General features: G+C 58.7%; 2 protein-coding genes across 2 annotated transcripts in view; one reads left to right on the forward strand and one right to left on the reverse strand.

Moving 5' to 3' along the window:
* SLC6A19 (solute carrier family 6 member 19) overlaps positions 1-22,975 on the forward strand; it is a 251,713-nt gene that overhangs the window by 90,026 nt on the left and 138,712 nt on the right. The gene's annotated exons all lie outside the window — the stretch shown is intronic.
* Positions 1-22,975, reverse strand: part of SLC6A3 (solute carrier family 6 member 3) — a 52,709-nt gene that overhangs the window by 18,860 nt on the left and 10,874 nt on the right. Inside the window, exons 4-13 of the mRNA XM_081825783.1 lie at positions 18,545-18,683; positions 17,612-17,746; positions 13,067-13,170; positions 11,763-11,887; positions 8,755-8,867; positions 7,408-7,536; positions 6,653-6,752; positions 3,999-4,099; positions 2,579-2,746; positions 1,230-1,363 (exon numbers count right to left, since the gene is read on the reverse strand). Of these exons, the coding sequence (XP_081681909.1) occupies positions 1,230-1,363; positions 2,579-2,746; positions 3,999-4,099; positions 6,653-6,752; positions 7,408-7,536; positions 8,755-8,867; positions 11,763-11,887; positions 13,067-13,170; positions 17,612-17,746; positions 18,545-18,683 (1,248 nt within the window). The remainder of the gene's footprint in view (positions 1-1,229; positions 1,364-2,578; positions 2,747-3,998; positions 4,100-6,652; positions 6,753-7,407; positions 7,537-8,754; positions 8,868-11,762; positions 11,888-13,066; positions 13,171-17,611; positions 17,747-18,544; positions 18,684-22,975) is intronic.

Genomic DNA, 22,975 nt, shown 5'->3' on the forward strand with positions numbered 1-22,975 from the left:
AGATGAAAGTTAAAAGATTGCAAAAGATGTTTCTGGTAAACTCAGGGGAAACCTGCTGCAAGTATCATTTCAGGCCCAGGCGACTTTCAGAGCAAAAGCACCACAAGGGGGAGAGGATGTGTGAAGTCCCAGGGGAGATGCGACCATTCTAAATGGGGAGTTACCCCAGAAAGCAGCCTCGGGATATATAAAGCAAAAAAACTGGTGGAATTTTGGCGGGGGGGGGGGGTGGGTGGGGGGAACTGGACAAATACACTACCAGGGTGGGATATTCTGCAAACGTCTCCCAGTTACCCACGGTCAAGCAGAGCTGAAGTCGGCGAAGTGGTACAAGGTCTGAGTGGCAGGGTCACCAGTGTGACGTGGCAGACGGAAGGAGAAGCGCATGCCATCAACTAGAGGACACACTCGAATCCAAACACGCGTGTCACCTCTGCCACGGTGGGTCAGGGGCTCCGCCACACAAACGTCTTCACACGCCTCCAAGGGTAGGTGGCCCAGATGCGATCAATTCAGACACTGATCACAAAAACATCGATGAAACATCCCCAGAGATTTGGGGACTTGAAAGCAGACGTCCAAGCAACTCATGGGTTGACAAACTCACAACGAAAATTAAAATACCCTCAGTGCCAAATGATAAGGAAAAGGCTGAGCTAAGTGTGGCCGACGCGCCCTGTGCAGGGCCTTGAGCACTTCTCTCAGGAAAGAAGGGGGCTTGAGAATTAGGGACCTAAGGTCTCATTTAGAAAGTTAGCACTAGTAGAACAGAGCAAATCCAAGAAAGGCATGGGCCCAATCCTGCCACAGGCCTGCTGTGACCCCCGCCCTCTCCCCCTGGAGGCCCCTGGTCTCCGGCTCTCTGCAGCCCCCACCCCAACAGTCTGCCGCAGCCTGAGTGACCCCTTGGGTCGGGGTCCGTCAGAGCACCTGCTGCACACCCCCAGCCCTGTGAGGGCAAGGCTCTGAGCTGCTTCGGGCCCTCTCCCTTCTCCGTCCCTCCCTCACGCAGGGGTCTGCTCAGAGGCCACCTTGAGGACCCCACCCGGCCCTCCACCCTTCTGCTTCCTCTTTCTGCCGAGCTTTCTCATTCCGCCCACTGCCCGCTCCCCGCCCCCGCCGTCACTACAGGGGTCCTCCAAGGGTGAGCCAGGCAGCACGTAGGATCCGCCAGCGCACAGGCATTCCCCTGCCTTTGGTCAGGGAGCGACCGCAAGCTTGTGGCTTGCAGAGGGCCAAGAGGGCGGATGGCCTGAGGCTCTGAATTCTCCCCGGGGAGACGGGCACTCACCCTGAACTGGCGCACCTCCCCACTGTCCACCAGCTCGCGCTCCTGCTCTGGCGTGATGGCGTGGGCCAGTTTCTAGAAGAGAAGAGGAGGCCGTAGGCACTGGCGCACTCAGCGAGGGGAGGGGCCCCTGTAGACAGCCCGCCAGGTGCTGGGCCTCCCCAGACCCTGGAGCAGAGTCCAGCCCACGAGGACAAGCTTCTGTCTCTACGCCGAGCTTGCCACGGGCTCCGAGTAAGGCTGCACAGCGTGCAGCCCCTCTGAGTCTTGAGGCCAGGCCACCGGCCCGGTGGTTGGTGACCAGTCCGGCCCTCGGGGCTGCAGGCCCCGCCTCCCTCTGCCCCCACCCAGGGGCCTTAGGGGGGCCCCACAGGCAGTGAGACGCGTGTGGGAGGGGCCCCCACTGCATGATGCCGGCCGCCTTGCTCGGGGCTCCCTCCGCCACCCCCGCACGCCGAGCTCCCGGGACCCTGCCTGCCCCAGGCCTGGTCCGACTGCTGAGGGCCGCTGCGTGCCTGGGGGAGCCGTGAGCTCCGCTCCAGAGAACTCCCAGGCGCAGCTCCGAGCGGGCGTGTGGGGCGTTCCTCCCAAGGAGGCCTGGGTCCTTTGTTTCTTCCGGGACTCCGGGCGCCAGGAGGCAAGCGGTGCCCCTCGTGACCCGTCCCCCACCCCCTCCTTTACAGGTGGCAGGAGCCCGTGACACACGCACGATGACAGAGGGGCCCCAGGGCAAAGCCCGCCACGCACGGGTTCCTGCAGGTGCCCCTGCTCGACCACAGGTGGATCGGCCCCCGATTCCGCCCCAGCCCCTGACCGCTGCCGGCCCACCTTCGCCACGCTCTGTAGCGCTCACCTGGCTCACCTGTGCCCGTGGAGGACGTGCGTGGACAGACCCCGGCAGGAGCGCACGGGCACACGTGTGAGGGCCGGAGCGGACACGCACGCGCACGGACACGCACACGGACACGCACGGACGCAGATGCGCAGGCACATGGACGCGCACGCAGGCGGACACGCACACAGGTGGACGTACACGCACTCGGACATGCACGCGGACGCGCACGCACACGGATGCACACGCACGCGGACGCGCGCACACGCACAGCCGGCTTCCTCCCGCGCCTGCCCCGGGCCCGTCCTCCACCGTGGCCGCCGCCGCCACCGCCAGCCCGCCCTGGAGGGCAGAGATGGACAGGCAGCGGCAGACCCGGGAGGTGGACGCCCACCCGACCTTGCTGTTGGTGTCCCAGCAGGGGCAGGGCAGGGTGAGGGGCCCGTGTAAACACGCACCTCCCGCAGGGAGCCGGGCAGGCTGCAGAACTTGTAGGCTGCGTAGATGGGCACCATGGACATGGAGGACGTGGCGATGGCCCAGCCCAGCGCGTTGGCCCACTCGGGGAAGATGTAGGCTCCGTAGTGCGGGGGCCTGAAGGTCACGATACTCACCACAACCACAAACTGAAACCGAGGGCAGAGTTCAGGCGGCGGCTCTCAGCGGGCGGCTGGGCTGAGGTGGGCCCGGGAGCGGGGGTTTCACCCGGAGGGTCTCCCGGCCAGGGCGGCTCTGGTGGCCCGGGCTGCCAGCCTGCTGCGCGTGCATGCCGCTCAGCCAGGACCGCGCTGCATGGGGGGCGGGGCGCGATGCGCACCCCCCTGCGGGATGCACGGCAGCCTCACAGCTGCCCCTTGAAAGCCTCACAGGTTATCATGTCCGGGAGACCCTGCCTGGCTTGTCCAGCGAGCACACCTGACCCCCTCAGCCCTCTGAGCACAGCCAGATGAACATGCTAGAAGCAGGCCTCAGGTGGCGGGGGCGCGATCGGCAGCTTCTGAGCGTCTGCGCTCAGCTCAGGGAGAAACTGCGGATTATGTCAGCAACCAGGCTCCCGCTCGCTCCCTCTCTGCCTGCCTGTCTCTCTGTCTCTCCGTCTCTGTCTCTCCGTCTCTGTCTTTCCGTCTCTGTCTCTATCTCTGTCTCTGTCTCTGCCTCTCACCAGCCCTGGGTTGGCCCAGGAGGTGCGTTCGTTCCAGACGTGCCAGGGGTCGGGGGGATGTGCGTCTCTGTGAGGAGCTCGGGGGGCTCTCTGCTCAGACGCGGACAGCCCTTGAACGGCCTCCGGGGTCACCTGTCCAGACCGGGCAGGACAGGTCAGGCTCTGTGAGCCATCAGGGCTTGGCCACATGAAGACTCCCCTGGCTGCTGTAGTGGGGACGCAGCCGTGGGCCGTCGTAAGGGGATCCGCGTGGCCCTGTTCTAATGGAACCGGCGGCCGGTGGACTTGGCCCATGGGCTTGGGCTGGCGGCCCCTGGCCTGATGAGAAGAGCCAGGCGGCTACGGGACGTGCTCGGGGTGGTCATGCTGGGACAGGATCTAAGTTACTCCTGTCCTCGGCATTTGAGCCTTGTGCCCCCTACCCCCGGAAGTGTACATCCCGTGACTGTCCTCAGGGCAGGAGCCAGCCGGTGGCCGTGCTCAGCTCTGGCCTCCCCCCCACGGCAGCGCTGTGACGCACAGGGGAGTACCACCGTGGATCCAGCGTGAGGTTTCTCAGTGGGCCCAGAGAGTGGGGGGCACCTTCAGGAGACCACGGAGGATTTTAGGGGACAGCCCCTCCCCAGCCTCACACGAAGGAGCGAGAGCCCAGGCGCGTGCGGCCACCAGGGGCCCTGGGGCCAGTGTGGGCGGTGGCGTGCATGTGGGGTCCTTACCAGGAGGAAGCAGGGGCTGACGAACTTCCAGCACAGCCTCCAGTAGAGGCTGGGCCGCTGCCCGGTCATCTGCTTGATGTCCTCGCTGAACTGCCTCACGCCTGTGGTGGAGGGAGCCGAGCGGGCCGGTCAGGATGGCACGCTCCCCGCCCCGGGTCCCACCCCACCTCCTGCAGCTCCCCCAGACCTCCCGCGAGTGGGGGGTCAGGACGGCAAGTTCCCCGCCCCGGGTCCCACCTCACCTCCTGCAGCCCCCGCAGACCTCCCGCGAGTGGGGGGTCAGGATGGCACGCTCCCCCCCACTCAGACTTCCCACTGGTGGGGGGGTCAGGACGACATTCTCCCTGCCCCGGGTCCCACCCCACCTCCTGCAGCACCCCCCAGGCCTCCCAGTGCTCCTGCTGGCCAGGGTCCCCACACGTGTTCACTGTGGTGACACTGGGAGACGGGCACTCCTCAACCGTCTTGCGCACCGAGGGACATGTAGGGGCGCCGGCAGCTCGCCTGCCCTCTCTCCGTCCTCTTCCTCCCTCAGCGCTTCCTCCCTCGCCCTAGGCTGTCCTGCCTCCCCTCGGCCAGAACTACTTCTTTTTCTCTTTAAAAAAATTGTGGTATTAAGGAGGGCACGTCCTGCATGGAGCACTGGGGGTTATACGCAAACAATGGAACGTGGATCACTACATCAAAAACTGATGATGTACTGTATGGTGACTAACATAACGATGAAAAAATTGTGCTAAAATACCCATAACAAATTTTACCATTTTAATCATTTTTAAGTATGGCGTTCAGAGATGCTAATTCACATTGCTGTACAACCACCACCAGCATCGGATGGTTCTAGCTGGAACTTTCCATCTCCCCAAACTGAAGCTCTGTCCCATGAAGCACTAACTCCTCTCCCCCCTCCCCCACCCGGGCGCCCACTGTCACTTTCTGTCTCACATGAGTGCAATCCTACGGGATTTGTCCTATTATGACTGGCTTATCTCACTCGGCAGGATGTCCTCAATGTTCCTCCGTGTTGTGGCAGGTGTCAGAATGTCCTTCCTTTCAAGGCTGGACAATACTCCACGATATATTTATAATCATTATTTCTTAAGGAAAGCTATTTCTAAAGCTTAGTGAACTGGCACTTTCTCTAAGAGATCTCAACAGTGATTTCTCCCACCCCGAGTCTGGCCTGGCCTCTGCTCGGACGACCACAGTTTGTCCACTGAGCCTGGGGTGAGTCTCGTGGGCCTCACGTTGGGGACACGTTGGGAAGACCCCTCCATTCAGAATTCCCTCTGCACAAACCAACCCCATCATCGGAACCCTGGACATGGAGATGGACCAGGGGCAGAGTGGAATGGAGAAGGGCAAACCCAAGGCCATCCCCTCGGCCCCTCTGGACTCAGCCCCACGAGTGGTCAGGTCAGCCCACGGCCCCTCCTGGCGCTGGGCTGTTGGCTCGAAGACCGACAGGACCGTTGGTGCACAGACCCAGCACACTCTGATACATCTCCCAAGAAACACAGACTGTGTGTGGGGATTAGAGATGTGAACGGCCATTTGGAGAAACAACGTGGACTCTGTCTTCCGAGGCTCTGGGGAGCACGCGGTCGCCAGCGTCTCTCCCGCCTCACCAGCACTGAGCTCATGACCGAGGGACACGTTTGGGGCACTTCCTCTCTTTCACTGTGGGGTTTCATTTGGGGGTGGGGGAGAGAGCCCAATTTTAAATGATCAAGTATTGATTCCAGGTGCCAATGAAAGCAGAGTTCGATATTTCCCTTTTCTGTAGAAAAGAAAATATAATTGAAAAAGCGTTCTGGGAATGTGAACTATTTGTCAGGTGTAGCCTCTCAAAGCCGACCTGCTTCTTCGGGCCACGCTGTCCATGGCCCCGAGGCCATGCCCACTGGGTGACCCTAGGGCTCCCACGGGAGGGGAGCTGGTGCAGCCTGCAGACCGTTAGCTCTGGGCTGGAGCTCACAGCCAGGGAGAGTGCACCTGATGCCCAGAGCTGTCACTGCTAAGTGCCCCAGAGAAGCCTGGCCAGGAGCTCCCTCCTTCCGGGAGAGCAGGCAAGGTGGGCAGCTGGCCCAGGTCAGCATCCTGGGAAAGGATGCCTTCTCCAGCTCGGGTGCCCGTGGCTGTCACAACGCCCGCGACGCGGCCCAGCGGGCCAGCAGGGACAAGCCAGCCGTGGCTGCAGGGGGCCCAGTCTCGTCTGGACGCTGCCTGCCCACCAGTGGCTCCCAACCTCGGGGGGCGCGGAGCTCTAACTCAGGAGCCAGTGGCTGACTGGTCAGCAGCGAGGGCGTGAGGAGCTGACGGTGAGCGTGGCGCGGTGAAACACGCTGATCAGCCCCCACCTCACGACCTGCATGCTGGTCACGTTCCCCAGGGAGGAACAGGCCTGTTTCGTAGCCGATTGAGGAGACCTCACCTCCGCCGGGCCCGTAAGCCATTCTCTCTTAATGACCAATGAGGACATCGGCACAGTATGATCAGGTGGCCACACCAAACAGTTCTGACCACAGTAAGCGTTTTGGGGTGCCCCCTCCGGCTAACTGCGCTCATCGATCTGGCTGGTCCCAGTGACGGCACCGCAGCTGGGTCTGCCACCTGCTGACGCACACCGGCCCCGGAGGAGGGCCCGTCCTTACCGTAGAACCAGGCCACCCCGATGGCCTCGACAAGCACTCCGAAGAGGATGGACGTGCCGGCCGCAAAGTGGTCCAGCAGCGTGAAGACGTAAATGCCGCCCTGGAAGAGGGGGTGCCCGCTGAAATTGGGGTGCCCGGTGCGGCACGCCTCACCCGAGGAAGCCCACAAAAACACTCTCCCCAGATAGACACTGGGCCTGCGGATTCAGTTTACAGACATAGTCTATCGTGAAGTCCGGTTGGAGTCACTGAAATTCAGTCCACGCACAGCTTTTCAGGGACGTGCCTTTTGTGCGGGAATGGCAAGGACCTCTCTTCTCCTCTCCTCTCCCCTCCCCTCCCACTCCTCTCCTCCCTCCCCTCCCCCCCCAGGGGCGCTCCAGGTGCAATCAGAGGTGAAAGCAGCCGAATGCCAAACTTGGGAGGGGAGCTGACCCAGGCCCCGCTCCCCGTGGTCAGGCCTCCCCTGGCCCCCAGCCCCGCAGATGCAACAGGCAGGCGCTTAGCCCAGGCCGCTTCCAAGGGGGCCGTCCAGGAGCTGCAGGAACTTGAGACCGCTTCCCACGGACCACGGCTACCGCTGTGACCACGGCTACCCTGTGCGACCACGTAGTCCCACGTGTGACCACGGCGATCCGCGTGTCATCAGCATATCAGTACAAGTCACGGCTTGGGGCTCTCAGACAGTACCAGCCACGCTGCCAACACCAAGTGCTAGCGAGGCTGCGCCAGGCAAAGCGAGCATGGCTACGTACGTTGGTGACACAGAAGAGTGAGAGGAGGAAGGTGGCCAGGACGACGAAGAGGGTGAAGAGCTCCCGGTGCTGGTGCAGCAGCTGAAACTCGTCAACGAGCCCGGTGATCACCGACTCCATCCCGCCCATCTGCAGCCAACAGAGCGGGGGCGCTGCGGGGTGGGGCGCGATTTACGTCACGTCCAACGGACCTACACCTGGGGCGTGGACACGAGTGGGGGCCGCACAGCATCCAGGCTGCCGAGTGCCCTGCACGCGAGGCAGCCCGCAGCCCCCGGAAAGAGGACCCGGGGTGCGCGCTGTCCCGTGAGGGGACGTGCTCAGCCAGTCTGCAGCCCCATGTGGCTAACGTGGCACCATCCGCTAAAATCGCCACAAAGCCTCGGCCCTGCCCGACTGCTCCAAACACGCGTCTCCCCACAGCACAGCCCTACTTTGTTCTTGGGGAGGACCCGGCGTGGCCACGGGCACAACCTTCCTGACTCTGAGTGTCGTCATGATGGGGTGTCCTCCAAGTATCCTGGCCTACTTGGTGACCCTCTTTGCCCTGCTGTTCATGGGATTCATCCCCGCCAGATGTGCGGTCCAGGGCTGTGGTCACCCAGCAGGCGTTGACCAGGCTGGCTGGGAGACGACAGCCGGAGGCTAGGGCGTGTGACCCACATTCACAGGGGGCAGGACTTGTGCTTCTCTGCACTTTCCAGGAAGCTCTGGGGGACAGGGCACCCGTGGCCACTCATGGGGACCCTGAGGTCTCAGCTGTTGGTCCTGAGCAGGCAATGGGGACACAGGAGCCTGAGGAAGTGCTGCAGGCCCACATTCGTCCTCCCTAGTGCACACACATGCACGCACTCACACCCATGCACACGCGAGCACGTGCACACACACACAGGGCTGCACACGCGATATTCAGCGGGCCAGGCCTGGGCTGCAGCTGGAGGCTTTGCTGCCCTGCTCTGCAGGTGCATCCAACCCTCCTGGGGGGCTCTGGGGTCAAGGAAAGCAATGAGTCAGGAGGGACCGGCCCTGGCCCTGGGGGGTCCTCACCCCGTTCCCTGCACTGCGTCCTGCTGCCAGCTTGTATGTGTGTGTTCGGGTCTTAGTGACTTGGGCAGAGGGCACAGCTGGAGGCCCCGAGTGAAAGAGGGGGTGAGTGGGTCCAACACCCCACCCAGGAAAGGTCTCAGCAGTTGTGGGACCCTCTTCCCGCCACGCGGGGCTCTGTAGCGCAGGAGGTCTGGGAGACCCTTCAGGGGCATCGGGGTCTGCCCGCCCCGTGAGGGCTGTGAGGAAGTCTGGCTGTCACAGGCAGGCCCCCCTGGTGCGCGAGGTGCTGAGGTCACTCACGGCGCTGTCGATCCCCAGGGTGAGCAGCATGATGAAGAAGATCACGGCCCAGGCCGAGGACAGTGGGAGCGTGGCCAGCGCCTCGGGGTAGATGATGAAGATCAGCCCGGGCCCTGAAAACAGACCTGCCTGTTGCCGCTGACTGGCGGCTCCCCTCTTCCCCCACCCAGGGAGGCCGACATAGCAGTAAGGTGACAAAATCCCTCCCAGCGCCTTCTTCCCCGTTCTCCCTCAAGAGTCCTCTCTCCTGGGAACTCAGTGGACACCTGGCCCAGGACTCCAGAGAAGGGAAACCTGACGTCAGCCGGAGGCCCGCACCTTGTTCCTCTGGGTCCTTCTGGTCTGCGTGGGGCTGTGGGGGCTGGAGAGGCTGGAGCAGTACCAACACAGGTAAGGGCGGGAGGGGCTCCAGCAGCCTGCCCGCCGTCCCTGACGACCTCCGTCAGGCCTCCTGGCCTGCTTTCCTGTGCACATCACAGACACACGCACGCACCCCCCACATGCATGCTCTCTCTCACACACACACGCTCACACGTGCACATGCACACATGCTCACACACACGCATGCTCTCTCATGCACACATGCATGCTCACACACACGCACACACGCATGCATGCTGACACACGCACACATGCACACACATCCATGCTCATACACGCACACATGCTCTCACACAGCACACATGCTCATGCACACACAATGCTCTCTTACACATGCATGCTCACACACATGCACACATGCATGTTCACGCACACGCATGCTGACACACATGCTCATACATGCACACATGCTCTCACACGCACACATATGCATGTTCACACACACACATGCTCTCACACACACACACATGCTCACACTCACTGAGGTACATTTAGCAATATATGAATATTTTTCCATGCCAATGAGTAACTGTGTCTGATCTTTAAAAACCATGTAATGAATATGGAAATACTACAGCTCAGCAAATGCTTGAAAGGGGCAAGTTTCTGCTCACATAGCAGCTCCCCTGGGATCATTCCCTTTCAGGACATCCCAGGAGTGGGGCTGCTGTGTGGAGCATACGCATGCTGGGAGGCATGCCTGCTCCCTCACCCCGCCGTAGAATCTGGGTGGGCGTGGGGGCCGTGGCTCAGACAGAGGCAGGGAGGCGGGGATGGAAACGGTGCAGGGCTCAACCAGACTCGCAGCAGTTTGGCCTTGATGATCCCCAAAGTAAAAACATTCCCACAGGAAACTAATCATTTCCATGGTCACTTTTAAAAGATGGGCCTACTTAACTCACTCACATGGCCTTCCGAGCCTTTACGCACAAAGACGTGGCTTCCCTAATCTCTCAGTCCTCAGCAGGGCCGTGGCGGGCACCAGCCGACGGGGGCTGGGCGCTGACGGATCTTTGTAGAGGATAGAACAGAGTTCCACAGCCACGCTGTCCTCACAGCCCCGTGCTCAGGCCGGGGCTCTCTGCAATTCCTGCCCCCATGCAAGGGGCACAGTCCCCAGTGCAGGGCTGAGGGGCGGCTCATTTGAGACGCTCTAGAGCCTAAATGCTATGAGCCACAGACCCAGGTAGAGGTCGGTCAGCTTGGTTGAACATGATGTCAATATCTTCGCCTTTCAGTTCTGTACCTGAGTTAACATTTCACCCTGTTTTCTTGAGAATTAGAGCTATAAATGACATTTACTTTGCTTGTCATGGAAATGCATAGAAGATATTCACTCTCCTTCCAGGGGTTAATAGAGGTTTTTGTAAGCTATTGCTATTTATCATAAAAAAGGGCAAAAGCACGGGAAATGCATAAATGCAGCAGTGAGTAAATTTCACTGCTCTGTATTTATTTGCTTTATGTTCCCATTCTCCTGCCTTTATTGGATTTTTTCCTGGAGGCAAGGATGTGGACTTAGGAAGCACATACGCCCGGACGCCCAGCCCCTGCTTTCCCTGCCAGTCCCGGAGGGCCGGACCTCTGCTTCCTACTTTCAAACTGGGGTCCGAAGGCTCAACACTGCAAGAATCGGATGGGATGGAGGCTAAGGGCTGCGGGCACGGGTGGGGGGCCCTCTGCTCCCCCGTCCCTACTCCCACTCAAGAATAAAAAGATTCAGGAAGAGATGAGTCAGGGACACCCTCACGGGCTTTCCTGAGCCTGAGGAGCAGCCCCAGGAGAAGATAGGCCTTTTCATAGAAAGTGGACGGGTAAGGACAGACTCCAGGGGAAGAGTCCTCCTCACTCACCCCAGAATAATCTGACGGCAGTTGAGGGGTTGCAGTGATCTCAGGAGACCCTGCTGTCCCGGCCCGACCCAGTGCCATGGCTTTCTACCCACACACTAGGACTGAGCAGCCCCTTCCGTACCCCACCCCTGCACCTGGCCTCCTGCTGGGGCCCAGCCTGCTCCCTGGGTCACCTGTGCCCACTCCCACCTGCCCACTTCCTGGCACGCAGACACCTGGTGTTCGCGGCTGGCTGGTGAGCAGGTTGGGAACAAGGGTCTCTGTTGTCCCTGTGTGCCCAAGACTTCGTGATTCCTCTGGTTATTACCCAAATCCCACCTACATATGTCATGATCACTGGGTGTTTGGAGGGGAAAGCTTTGGCGCCGATGAACGGCTCATGTCCCAAATCCACCAGGCTTCTCTCTGGCCTTGCTCTCCGGCCCTGTGGGCTGTGTGGCCCCCACCCCTGAGCTGCATGGGCCTCCTTCCAAAGCGTAAACAAAGACTAGGCCTACCCTGAGACGGGGAACCAGACCCTGTCCTGCAGCCCCGGGGCCTCTGCCGGGGGCTGGCGACCAGCGGGGCAGCAGTGGGGTGTGGGAGGCGTGTCGCCGCCCCGGGGACCCGTCCACGGGTTCTCTGCTCTGGAACACGTGCGGCTCGTGTGAGCCAGACGCAGGGCCCGAGCATCTCCCTCCCACTGCACGGGGTAAACACTCAGAGGCCTGGGTGGCCAGGGCTGTGGGGCGGGCGGAGCTGTGGGGACGCCGGGCCTGCCCTAGGGAGACTCACCGTCCTTGGCCACGTCCCCGATGGGCACGCTGTGCTTCTGGGCCACGTACCCCAGGAAGGAGAAGACCACAAAGCCGGAGGAGAAGCTCGTCAGGGAATTGACGGAGGTGGTGATGACCGCATCTCTGGGGAACAAGACACACGTCCCAGCCATGCCTTGAAGCAGGGGCAGCTTCCTGCCTTTGTCCTTAATGCGCTGCGTCTGGGGGCAGGCGGGCTTTGGAGGGGTGCTTTCGCAGAAGGGCCCCCCCAGCCCCTCCCGTGGGCTGCACCGCAGAGAGGCTGGTGCCCGGGCTGACAGGACCCCCAGCGGAGCAGCTCTAAGGCTCTGGCTGCGTCCCGGCTTTGGCCCGGGCAGGCCCTGTGGTGACCAGCCATGCGTGTCCGCCCAGGAACCGAGGGGCTTCTGGTGCTCACGACTCAGTGTGAAGGTGAGACAGCCCCCACCTGCAATGTGGGGGCTCCGGGCGGGCAAACGGAAACCAGCAGGGTCCCCACCCATGCTCTGCAGGGGGCTGTCTGGCAGGATGTCTAGAAGCCTGGGGGGCGGAGCTGGTTGAAATGCAGTTCTGAGGGGGTGGGTCTGGGGTCCCCCGAGCATGGGGGACCCCATTCAGAAGGCTGAGAACTCAGAGGGCCAGAGGGAAGGAGAGGTGGGGGAGCAGGGGTGCGGTCAGCCCCTCCGGGCACCGGCGTGGAAGGACATTTGCTGAGTGCCCTGACCCTGGCGAGGCCCAGGTGGGCTCGGGCAGGGGCTGTCCACCTGCATGTGTGGCCACTTTGCTATGCATGCTGTGTTTGTATTTTTACTGCATCTTCTGTCCTCATGATGTGAAGAAAATAAACACAAGCCCATAAGGGTCAAAGAAAGCAGGTCCCAGATAAACTTGCTTTTGTTTTTAGATGGATTTTGGGTCCAGCCTGTGGCTGCAGGTCACTCAGCTCTGGCACTTCGCTGCCTGCCCTGGAGCCGGGTGCCCTGAGCACCTTGGGGAGGCCTGGCCCTGGGGGCCGGGAGGCAGGGGCAGCTGGGGCCGGGCAGGCGATGGACGAGGGGGCAGAGGCTGGGGCCCTCAGTGGCGACTCCGGGAGGTGGCGAACACCTTCATCTGTTCCGGTACTTTCTTTAGAGCGAGAACCAAATTGCCTGTAGCTTCCGCCTTTTAATTTCCACTAAAGAGCCATTCTGGCTCAGAGGCCCTGTGAGCACAGCGTATCCCCCCTCCCTGTATCTGGGGACACGTTATTTCCAGAAGTCAGTGACTTGGCAGAACCCGGGATGGGGACAGGTGCTCGGGACTTACCTGTAGCAGTTGTTGGTAAATTTATTGTAGCTGGAGAAGGCAATTAGCACCCCGAACCCAACGCCCAGCGAGAAGCATACCTGGGTGGCAGCATCTATCCACACCTGCATAGAGCCAGACAAGAGAGGTAATTGCAGGGACTGCACTGAACCCGGGAGACCGGCTATCACAGGGCCAGCGAGGGCTCCACGGAACGGGGTCGAATTGAAACACAACATTGTCACCAACGAGCCAGTGGCATTGACAACATGATCAGCGGGTTACACCCGCCGTGTCCCCGGCCCCAGAGTGCAGCTCACGGAAGGGCTGTATCTTGGTGCTTTATTTGCAATTTTCCTCGGAACGTCAGCACCGCTGTGTGCACGGCCAGACTTGTAGTTAATTTATTAAGGTGCGACGGACGTTGATGCCTCGGTCAGACGTGCCCACTCGTGTCCGCTGTCTTTCCCACGGCATTTAAAGCCACGGGCTCACGGTACGCACACAGCGGCAGCCGTGGAAAGGCTGTGAAGCCCAGGCACTGGTGTGGGCTCGCTCGGTGCACCCGGGCCAAGTGAGAGCCCGTGGCGGATAACTGCACCAACGTGGTACTTTTAAAGGTCAAACTCAACTGTTCACACCAGGGTGACGCGGAGACCACCTGGGGCTGTGGGCACTGCCTCGCCCCTACGCAGCCTTGGGTGGGGGTGGAAAGCAGCTGAACCCCACCCTGGGGGCATCTCCCAGGAGGACCACATAAGCCATCTGAGGGGTCTGGGGGCTTGTTGGCCCTGGGGGCTGTCCCTGAGTGACCAGGCAGCCCATGGTGCAGGCCTGAGGGCAAGAGCCCTCAGGCAGTGACACCAGAGATCGGCCGGGCACACGGGGTGACCTCCAAGGGCCCCAGGGTGGCTGGCCTGAGTATGACCTCACAGGGGAGCTGGACAGGATGCAGCAGAGGAGGCCGGAGCCTACGGCTGCTGGGAGGTGGCCACCAGCCCACGCTCCAGGACCAGCAGGACGTCTGTCCTTTGGGCAGCATGCCCAGAGTCTTTGGATCACCCTGGTGTCAGGGACAGTGTGTTCCAGGCAGCGGGCTAGGCCTCAGCATGCGGCCTTGAGTAGCTGAGTGGTGAGTGGGCCAAGGGGCCTCTGCCCTGCTGTCCCCCTTGTGCTTGTCATCAGTTAGCTAGCTTGGCCGGGCCGCTGCGGGCAGGAGCCGTGGTCACAGGGAGAGCCCCTGCCTCCTGCTTAGTGCCAGCCCTCACCAGGTCAGTGCCCACCCCTGAGCCTTCGCACGTGTGACCCCCCCTCCAGGATGTGCCTCCTGGACGACTGTCCAGGCCTTTGCTCACCGCCGCCCCGAGGACCCAGCTCTGGACCCAGTGCAGGACCCATCCTGGAAGCCCCCCTGGCAGCCTCTCTTGGCCGACGTAGAACTGCCTTCCTTCCTTTAGCACCTGACCTCTCCTCTCCTGCGGGAATGGAGCTCTTCCAGGATGGGGTTCTGTCTGCCCCAGCCTCGACCTGTCCCAACCTGTCAACCAGCCCAAGAGCTGCAGATGAATGAATAAGGGTCTGGATGCCATCCGAGGATGCTGACCCCTACGGAGAAGTCCCTTGTCCAGATGGGGGATCCAGAAATGGATCCCCAGGATGCAGGGCAGTCTCTGTGTCAGAGCAGTGCAGGGTCCATAGTACCAGGGACATGGCAAGGGATGGAGCAGATGGTCCCTTCTGTCCTGTCTGCTTGCGGGGCAGGGCCCATGTAGAACCTCTGCTCCTGACTTACTCTAGACCAGTGAGGATGCTGGCCAGGCCTCCTGCCTGCAGCAGACTCCATCAGATCCCTCTGGACCGAACCCTGAGGGATGGGTCAGGGTCAAGCCTGGGATAGTGCTGGGGAGCCCGTGACTTGATCAGGGCCAGCTCCTGCAACTATATCCCTGGGGGCATCTGTGGGAACTGCCCCAACTGCTAAGCCCCAGAGAAGGATGCCTAGGGCCACTTGATCTCTGAGTGTGGCCATCAAGAGCCTGGGGGGTGGGAGTATGGGTAGCACCTGGGCCAGGAGGAGCCCTGGGAGGACATCCCAGGATGACCACCAAGCCAGTGAGCCCCTGTCCCTGCCCTATCCAGAGGAGGCCTAGAGGAGCTGATGCAAAGATCAGCCAGGACCCCACAGCAGGACCAGGAATGGCTCCACCCTCTGGACTGGGGACAACATGGACCTGTCCATGGGACCTCAGGCTCACCTGAGCCCAGGGGTTGTAGTCCTGCTCTGTCCTGGTCTATGTCCCTTCTGAGCCCTGAGCTGACAGGGTGCTTGGAGAGGATGGAATATGCTGGTTTGTCCAAGATATTAATCATCTATCTGTCACCCATCAACTATGTGTCCATCAATCACCTACCTATCCATCCATCTATCCATCTATCTATCCATCTGTATATCATCTATCTATCCATCCATCTGTCCATCCATCATCTATCCATCCATCCATCCATCATCTATCCATCCATCTATTATCTATCTGTCCATCCATCTGTCCAACCATCCATCATCTATCCATCCATCATCTATCCATCCATCCATCATCTATCTATACAACCATCCATCATCTATCCATCCGTCTATCCATCCATTATCTATCTATCCATCCATCTGTCCATCCATCATTTTCCCATCCATCATCTATCTATCCATCCATCATCTATGTATCCATCCATCTATCCATCCATCCGTCCATCCATCCATCCATCCATCATCTATCTATCCATCCATCTGTCCATCTATCCATCATCTATCCATCCATCCATCATCTATCCATCCATCTATCCATCATCTATCTATCCATCCATCTATCATCTATCCATCCATCTATACATCCATCATCTGTACATCCATCCATCTGTCTATCCATCCATCATCTATCTATCTATCCATCTATTATCTATCTCAATGTACCTATCATCTTCCACCTTCTACCTATCCTCTCTATCTCATTTCTGACAACCTCTCATCTGTCATTTACTCTTCTCTGCATCACACATGAGCATCATTCTGCACGCACTGGCACATGTCTGGCTTTCTCCTATGCACTGCCTGGTTTTCCTCCCCAAAGCACTAGCTCCCTTATGTTGTCCTCATGTTATTTTCTTCGATTTCTTCATCATGGCCCCCTGGCCTGTGACACCCACGGCCACCTCCTCCTGCAAGCATACCTGTGGCTGCCCATCGGCTTTCTGCAGTGTGGACACTCTCTCTCTCCCCTTGCTCACACAGAGCCTGCATCTGCTGCTCTCATGGTCTTACTGCCGCCCTTGTGTGGACTTCCCAGTGACCCCGCCCAGTGCCACTTTCCCTGCCCTCACCTGTGGGTGCCTCCCACTGCTGCTGCAGCTTCACATCCTCCCTCTGCCGCTCCCTCACTCCTGGGGACTCCCTGGGGGCTAGGAGCCACACCTGCCTTCCCTCCTACCTGTTCCTTCCCATTTCCACCTCAGGGCTGTGCCTTCTTGCGTCCCTGGTGGGTGCCACACCTGACTCACCAACACCTAGTGGCACTGGGCAACAATCCTCCAAACAGCCCCTTGTCCCCAGCATCGTGCCCCCCACGCCCCAGCTACCCCTCCCCATTATGTCTCATGGCCCTGCTACAGTGAGTCCCCTGGGTGGCCATTGGTGTCCCCACCATCTGCCAAAATCTAGTGCATCTGAATTTTCAGTGCTCTCCTGAGAATGCTACCTTTCCCATCATCCCCGCCACCTCTGGCCAACGGCCACTCCCATTTCTGGGCCTTGTTTCCCTAAAATGCCGCTGGCCCTTCTCTCTCCCTCTCTTGGGAGACCTCTGTCTGTCCCATGGCCTGGCCAAGCCCCCTCTTTTCGGGAGGCTGTCTCCAAGTATTTTAACACAGAACGATTGCTCTCTTTGTTGAAGAAGTACGTAGCCCAGCTGCAGACTTCATTTTTGATGTGATGTGATTTAGATTTCTCTCTGTGCCATGGGCACCGAGAGTGTGCACCAACCACTGGGCACCAATGAAGTTTGGCTTCCTGAGGAGGGAGACTTTATCCATGCAACCACGATGACCACAGAGCCAGAGATCAGGGCTGCACTCCAGGTGAGTGGCCACACTTTCTGGCACAGACTGGGCAGCCCATCGGTGCTTATTGGAGGAACCTGAGAGCGTTCCCTTAGGAAGTAGGGATGGGCCAAGGGGAAGATGCCAGTTGGAAGCAGCCTTCCATTCTGTTCCCGCAGAGACTGAGCAGGTGGTCTGCTCCCCTTTCTTATTTGGTCCACTGAGCTCCCTGCTGTGCCCCACATGTCTCCCGTTTCAACCCGATGGTGAACTCTGCTGGGTGGGGTCCCGCGTGCAGCTGGTCTTGCAGAGCCCAGCGCATAGCAGGGCAACCTACACCTGCCACATTTACAGGGTGAATAAGAAAGTCTGGCCCAGCTGCTGCTACCTTTGGGATCTCCTGCCCAAACACAGGAGTCCCGTGGCATGGAGCCTGCCAGTGCATGTGGACTGGGGGCCGCAAGCGGAGGGCATACTCACAGAAGACTCGCAGAGCCGATGGAAGTCTACACTCAGGTACGCTCTGATGCCATCGATGGCCCCAGGGAGTGTGATTCCTCGCAGAAGCAGGGCAAAGAGGACCACATATGGCATGGTGGCTGTGATCCACACAACCTGGGAGAGTACAGCATCACCGGGCAGCACCGGCCACCCACTGGCAAGGTGGCCACAGGGTCACCCTCGTTGGTGGCTTCTGGTTGGGAAGCCCATCATCCCAAACACTCACAGGATGCCAGCTCAGCAAAGGCTCCCTGCAGTGGACTATTAATGCCCTCTATCCTGTAACTTCCCAGGGATTAAAATGGAACAGACAGTTTGGCAAAGAAGGGACATTCCTCTTCTGCATTTGATCTGTAGTATGGCTGGAGTGGTTGAGTTTCTAATGAGTGAGATGCAGTGAATTTGCACTGGTTGTGCAAATACACATCTACATGGTGTGTAAAAGGTGAACTCTGGGCTTGGAGGTGGGGGGAGGAAAGGAACCTGTCCTTACTGAGAGACTCTGGGGTGTTGGCCCTCCACTACAGGTTTACAAGCAAGTGATGGGCACGTTTTGGTCAAAATTGCTTGGGGTCCCCAAATAATAACCAAAATATTTTCATCAACAAAAAACAATTTATGTTGTGCTTGTTCATGCTGGAAACACCCTGTTGTGAGTGCCTTCCCTTTGACATCATTCTTTAACCATGGCTACCTGTCCACTCCCCAGCCTACCAGAGCCCACCTGTCCACTCCCCAGCCTACCAGAGCCCACCTGTCCACTCCCCAGCCTACCACAGCCCACCTGTCCACTCTCCAGCCTACCACAGCCCACCTGTCCACACCCCAACCTACCACAGCCCACCTGTCCACTCCCCTACCCAACCATGGCCCCCGTGTTCACTCCCCAGCTGGCAAGGCTAGCAGCCTCACCTTCCCAGAAGTCTTCACTCCCTTCCACAAGCTAAAGTAGAGCAGGATGATGACCAGCACCAGGCAGGATGTGAGCTGCCACCGGGGGGGACCCAAGTCATCGATGCCACGGCTCTCGTGGAGGTGTAGCACACCACGCCTGGAGAGGGCGGGAGAGGGGGGTCTTTCAGGAGTGCTGCCTCCCCACCCAGAACTGGAACCGGAAAGCTGAGCTTGCCCAGAGACCTTCCCTCCCCCACCTCGGCCTGGCCGAAAGCACCCAGCCTGATGGCACCAGAGACCCCCACTCAGAAGGGTCAGGCCCACCAGCCCTAGCTGAGACGCAGGGTCTGTGCTCTCGAGGGCGGCAGCATGCTGGGAGCCCACAGAAGCCCAGTCCTGACCTCTCACCCTTAGCACCCCTGATTTTTGGAGCTGGGAGAGGAATGGGTGCTTTGGATCTGAAGGAAAGGAGCTTCAGAAACCGGATGGAAGGTATTCAGCGATGTGAGGCACCATGGGATGGGCCAGGGTCCCCTTTGCAGGGGTGAGGCTGAGCAGAGCCAGAGCGATAAAGAAGGACAGGTAGACGCCTGCGGGTTCTCTGAGGGGAACAGCTGACAACATTTTCTCACACGGCTCCAGCTACCTCCAGGAGGATCCGCGGGTAACAGACTCAGGATGATTCTGCTCCAGGCTTGCTCAAGAACCTGACTTGTGGAGGGAATTCATCATAAAGGCAGAACATGAGACCATGAAGAGAGAATAGGACTCATGGCCCGTGGAGCACTCCCTGTGCACCAATATCCCCTTAGAGCCCTGTGACCGCCTGCAGGGTCCTGGGCGCCTCCCTGCACGGTGTCCCCTTTGATCCGCGTGACCACCTGCAGGAAAGGGTGCGGCACCATCATGTTCCTGTGCACCTGCTGCCTCACCTTCACAGTTGGGATTTTGAATTGAAGCTGATGCCAGGTGGTGTTGCTGCTCTAGGAGGAGGAGGCCCCTGCTGGATGATGCTCAGGTGGCTGTGCCCTGCCTGCCCTCCCAGGGTCTGTCCTCCCTGAGCCTGCTCCCCATCATCTGTCCACCCCTGGGTCTGTCCTCCATGGCTCTGTCCTCCCCATGGTCTGTCCTCCCTAGGGTCTGTCCTCCCCATGGCCTGTCCTCCTTGGTTCTGTCCACCCCTGGGTCTGTCCTCCCTGGAGTCTGTCCTCCCTGGGTCTGTCCTCCCCATGGCCTGTCCTCCTTGGGTCTGTCCACCCCGGCCCTCCCTGGGGTCTGTCCTCCCTGGGGTCTGTCCTCCTGGAGTCTGTCCTCCCTGTCCACCCCTGGGTCTGTCCTCCCCATGGCCTGTCCACCCCTGGGTCTGCCCTCCCTGGGGTCTGTCCTCCCGGGGTCTGTCCTCCCCATGGCCTGTCCACCCCTGGGTCTGTTCTCCCGGGGTCTGTCCGGGGTCTGCCCTCCCTGGGGTCTGTCTCCCCGGGCTCTGTCCTCCCCATGGCCTGTCCACCCCTGGGTCTGCCCTCCCTGGCCCCTCCTCCGGCAGTAGAGTTCCCAACGCCTCCCAGCTCTGGCTCTGTGTTGGCTGCCCTCCACCCCCCGTGTCCTAGCTCCCCAGCCAGACCTTATCACCCAGAACCTCTATCCACTAACAGGAGAAGTCTCTTCGGGATGACAGCGCTGAGAGAGACCACATGGCCAAAGGCCCCATCACACCTTGGCCTCACCCATGCACAGGTCACACGCTTCGGCCTGGCGGTGGATGGCCATTTATTTACTCATTTGTCCGGGAGAGGAGCCTGGCGGCCCAAGCGTGTCTGTAGCCTCCTAGATGGAGGGGTGCACACCACACATGCTGGTTTCACTTGTAAATGTTTCAAATCGCTTCTGGAATTAGCACGATTGTACTGGTTCAATTCCCTCCCCAAGATTAAAAACTCATCTTGCTCTGACGTTATTTGAAATTCCTCAGACAGCTTAGGGGACAGGACACTGCAGAGTGCCATCACCCTGGGGACGGAGCTGGCATACACCAACCCCGTGTGGGGACCGCCCCCCACTGACTGCAGACAGCTTCCGGGCACAGCGCAGGAATGCACTTCCCAGGGACGGGGGGCATGGCCCGGTGAGTCGATGAAAGGTGTCTGGGTAAGGCGGTTTGGGGCTGACATGCAGAAACGTCTGGAACCATAAGTGGTCGGGAGGACCAGACCGTGATGGCCTGGGAGGTCACCAGCCGTGGGAAAGGGACAACACTTCTACTTTCTGTTGGAATCCTTTTTTAGGTGAGTTTGTTGTCATGGTTCCTGGATCTGGACACCAAGAGAGCATTTGAGGCGTGCCAGGCATGCATCAGGCTCCATGAACCCTGCCTGGCTGAATCCCCACAGCAGCCCCCGACCCCATTTCCAGGCACCCAGAGCATAAGGACCACCCCAACCTGGAGGCAGAGAGCCGCAGAGCAGGGGCTGGGACCCAGACAGCCTAACTCAACCCATGCTCTGTCCAGAGAGTGGTGGCGTCCGGAGAAAGGAGCTGAGGGGCTCCACTCTGGCCCCAAAGGAATGACATCACAGACAACTAGAAGCTGGACAAAGGACACCAAACGGGGGTTTTTAGACAGGGGACTGGAAGCGATGCAGGCCTGAAGCCCGAGGGAAAGGGAAGGGATGAGGTGAGCCCAGCAATGCCCCAGCTTCCTGCCTGGCTGCGCTCCCCCCAGGGCAGGGCAGGGGTGTCCCGAGGGCAGCAAGTGAAGGTGCTGGAGCTCAGGCCATCTGAGGTGCTGGGAAGGACCTGTCCCAGTGCCCACAGACCTGGGGAGCAGCACCTCGGAGCTGGCGGCTGACTGACTGGTTCCTGGAGCTGACACAGGCCTGGGGTCGCTGAGCTCCTGCTGGCCAGAGCAGGGGGCTCGCAGGTCCCGCGGGGAACCCCGGGGCGGGGGGGCTCTGGAAGGGCCACACTGTGGCAGAGGGATGAGCTATTCCTGAAGCAAAGTCCAGCCAGATCCACCTCAACACAGCTTAAAAACAAGCTTTAAGAGGATGAAACTGCCCCGCGAGCAAATGAACCTCCTACCAGAACAAACGTAACATGTCTTGAAGGAAGACAACAAAACCTAACACACACGAATGTAAAACTCATCAAGCCTGGTGTGCAATAAGGAAATCACTAGACACAACAAGAAGGAAGAAAATGTGGCCTACAGCTCCCTCACACGAAATACAAAAATTAACTCAGAATGGGTAAAGAACTTAAACATAAGAGCCAAACATACAGGTTCTTGGAAGAAACAGCAGAGTAAATCTTTGTGACCTCGGGTTTGGCAATGGATTTTCTTTTCTTTTTTTTAAAAAAGATTTTATTTATTTATTTGACAGAGAGAGAGCGAGCACAAGCAGGGGGAGCGGCAGAGGGAGAGGGAGAAGCAGGTGCCCCGCTGAGCAAAGAGCCCAGGGCCTTGAGGTTGTGACCTGAGCTGAAGGCAGATGCTCAACCGACTGAGCCATCCAGGCACCCCTGGCAATGGATTTTCTGATATGACAATCAACAACAACAATAAAATAGGTATTTTGACTTCATCAAAATAAAAAACCTTTTGTGCATCAAAGGACACTATCAACAGAGTAAAAAGGTAACTCACAGAATGAGAGAAAATATTTGCAAGTCATCTATCAGATAAGAGATTAATATCCAGAATATATAAAGATTTAAAACTCCACAACAGAAAACCCCAAACATTTTAAAGATGGGCAGAGTGGGGTTACATCAAACTAGGAAGTTTCTGCACAGTGAAGGAAACCACCAACAAAATGAAAAGTCAACCTGCTGATGGAAGGAAATATTTGCAAATCATACACTTCATAGGAGGTTAGTACCCCAAATATATGAAAAACACATACAACTCAACAGCAGAAAACAAACAATCTGATTTTAAAAAAAAAAGGGTAGATCTGAACAGACATTTCTCCAAAGAAGACATCCACATGGCCAACAGACACATGAGAAGAGGTTCAACATCACTCATCATCAGGGATATACAAATCTAAACCACCATGAATTATCACCTCACATCTGTCAGAATGGTTGTTATAAAAAAGTCAAGAAATAACTAGTGCTGGCAACAATGTTGGAGACAAGAGCCCTCTGTGCACGGTTGCTGGGAATGCACACTGGTGCAGTCACCCTGGAAAACAGTATGGAGGTTCCTTAAAAAATTAAAAACAAAAATACCATACAATCCAGCAATCCCATTTCTAGGTATTTATCTGAAGAAAATGAAAACACTAACTCGAAAACACATCTGCACCCCTACGTTCACTGCAGCATTATTTACAATAGCCAAGACATAGAAACAACCCAAGTGTCCATTGACAGATGAACAAAATATGGTCCATCCACACAGTGGAATATTGTTCAGCCTTAAAAGGAAGGAAACGGACACTTGCT

This window comes from Leptonychotes weddellii, chromosome 7, assembly GCF_054177405.1.
Source record: "Leptonychotes weddellii isolate Sample4059 chromosome 7, ASM5417740v2, whole genome shotgun sequence".
Lineage (NCBI taxonomy): Eukaryota > Metazoa > Chordata > Mammalia > Carnivora > Phocidae > Leptonychotes > Leptonychotes weddellii.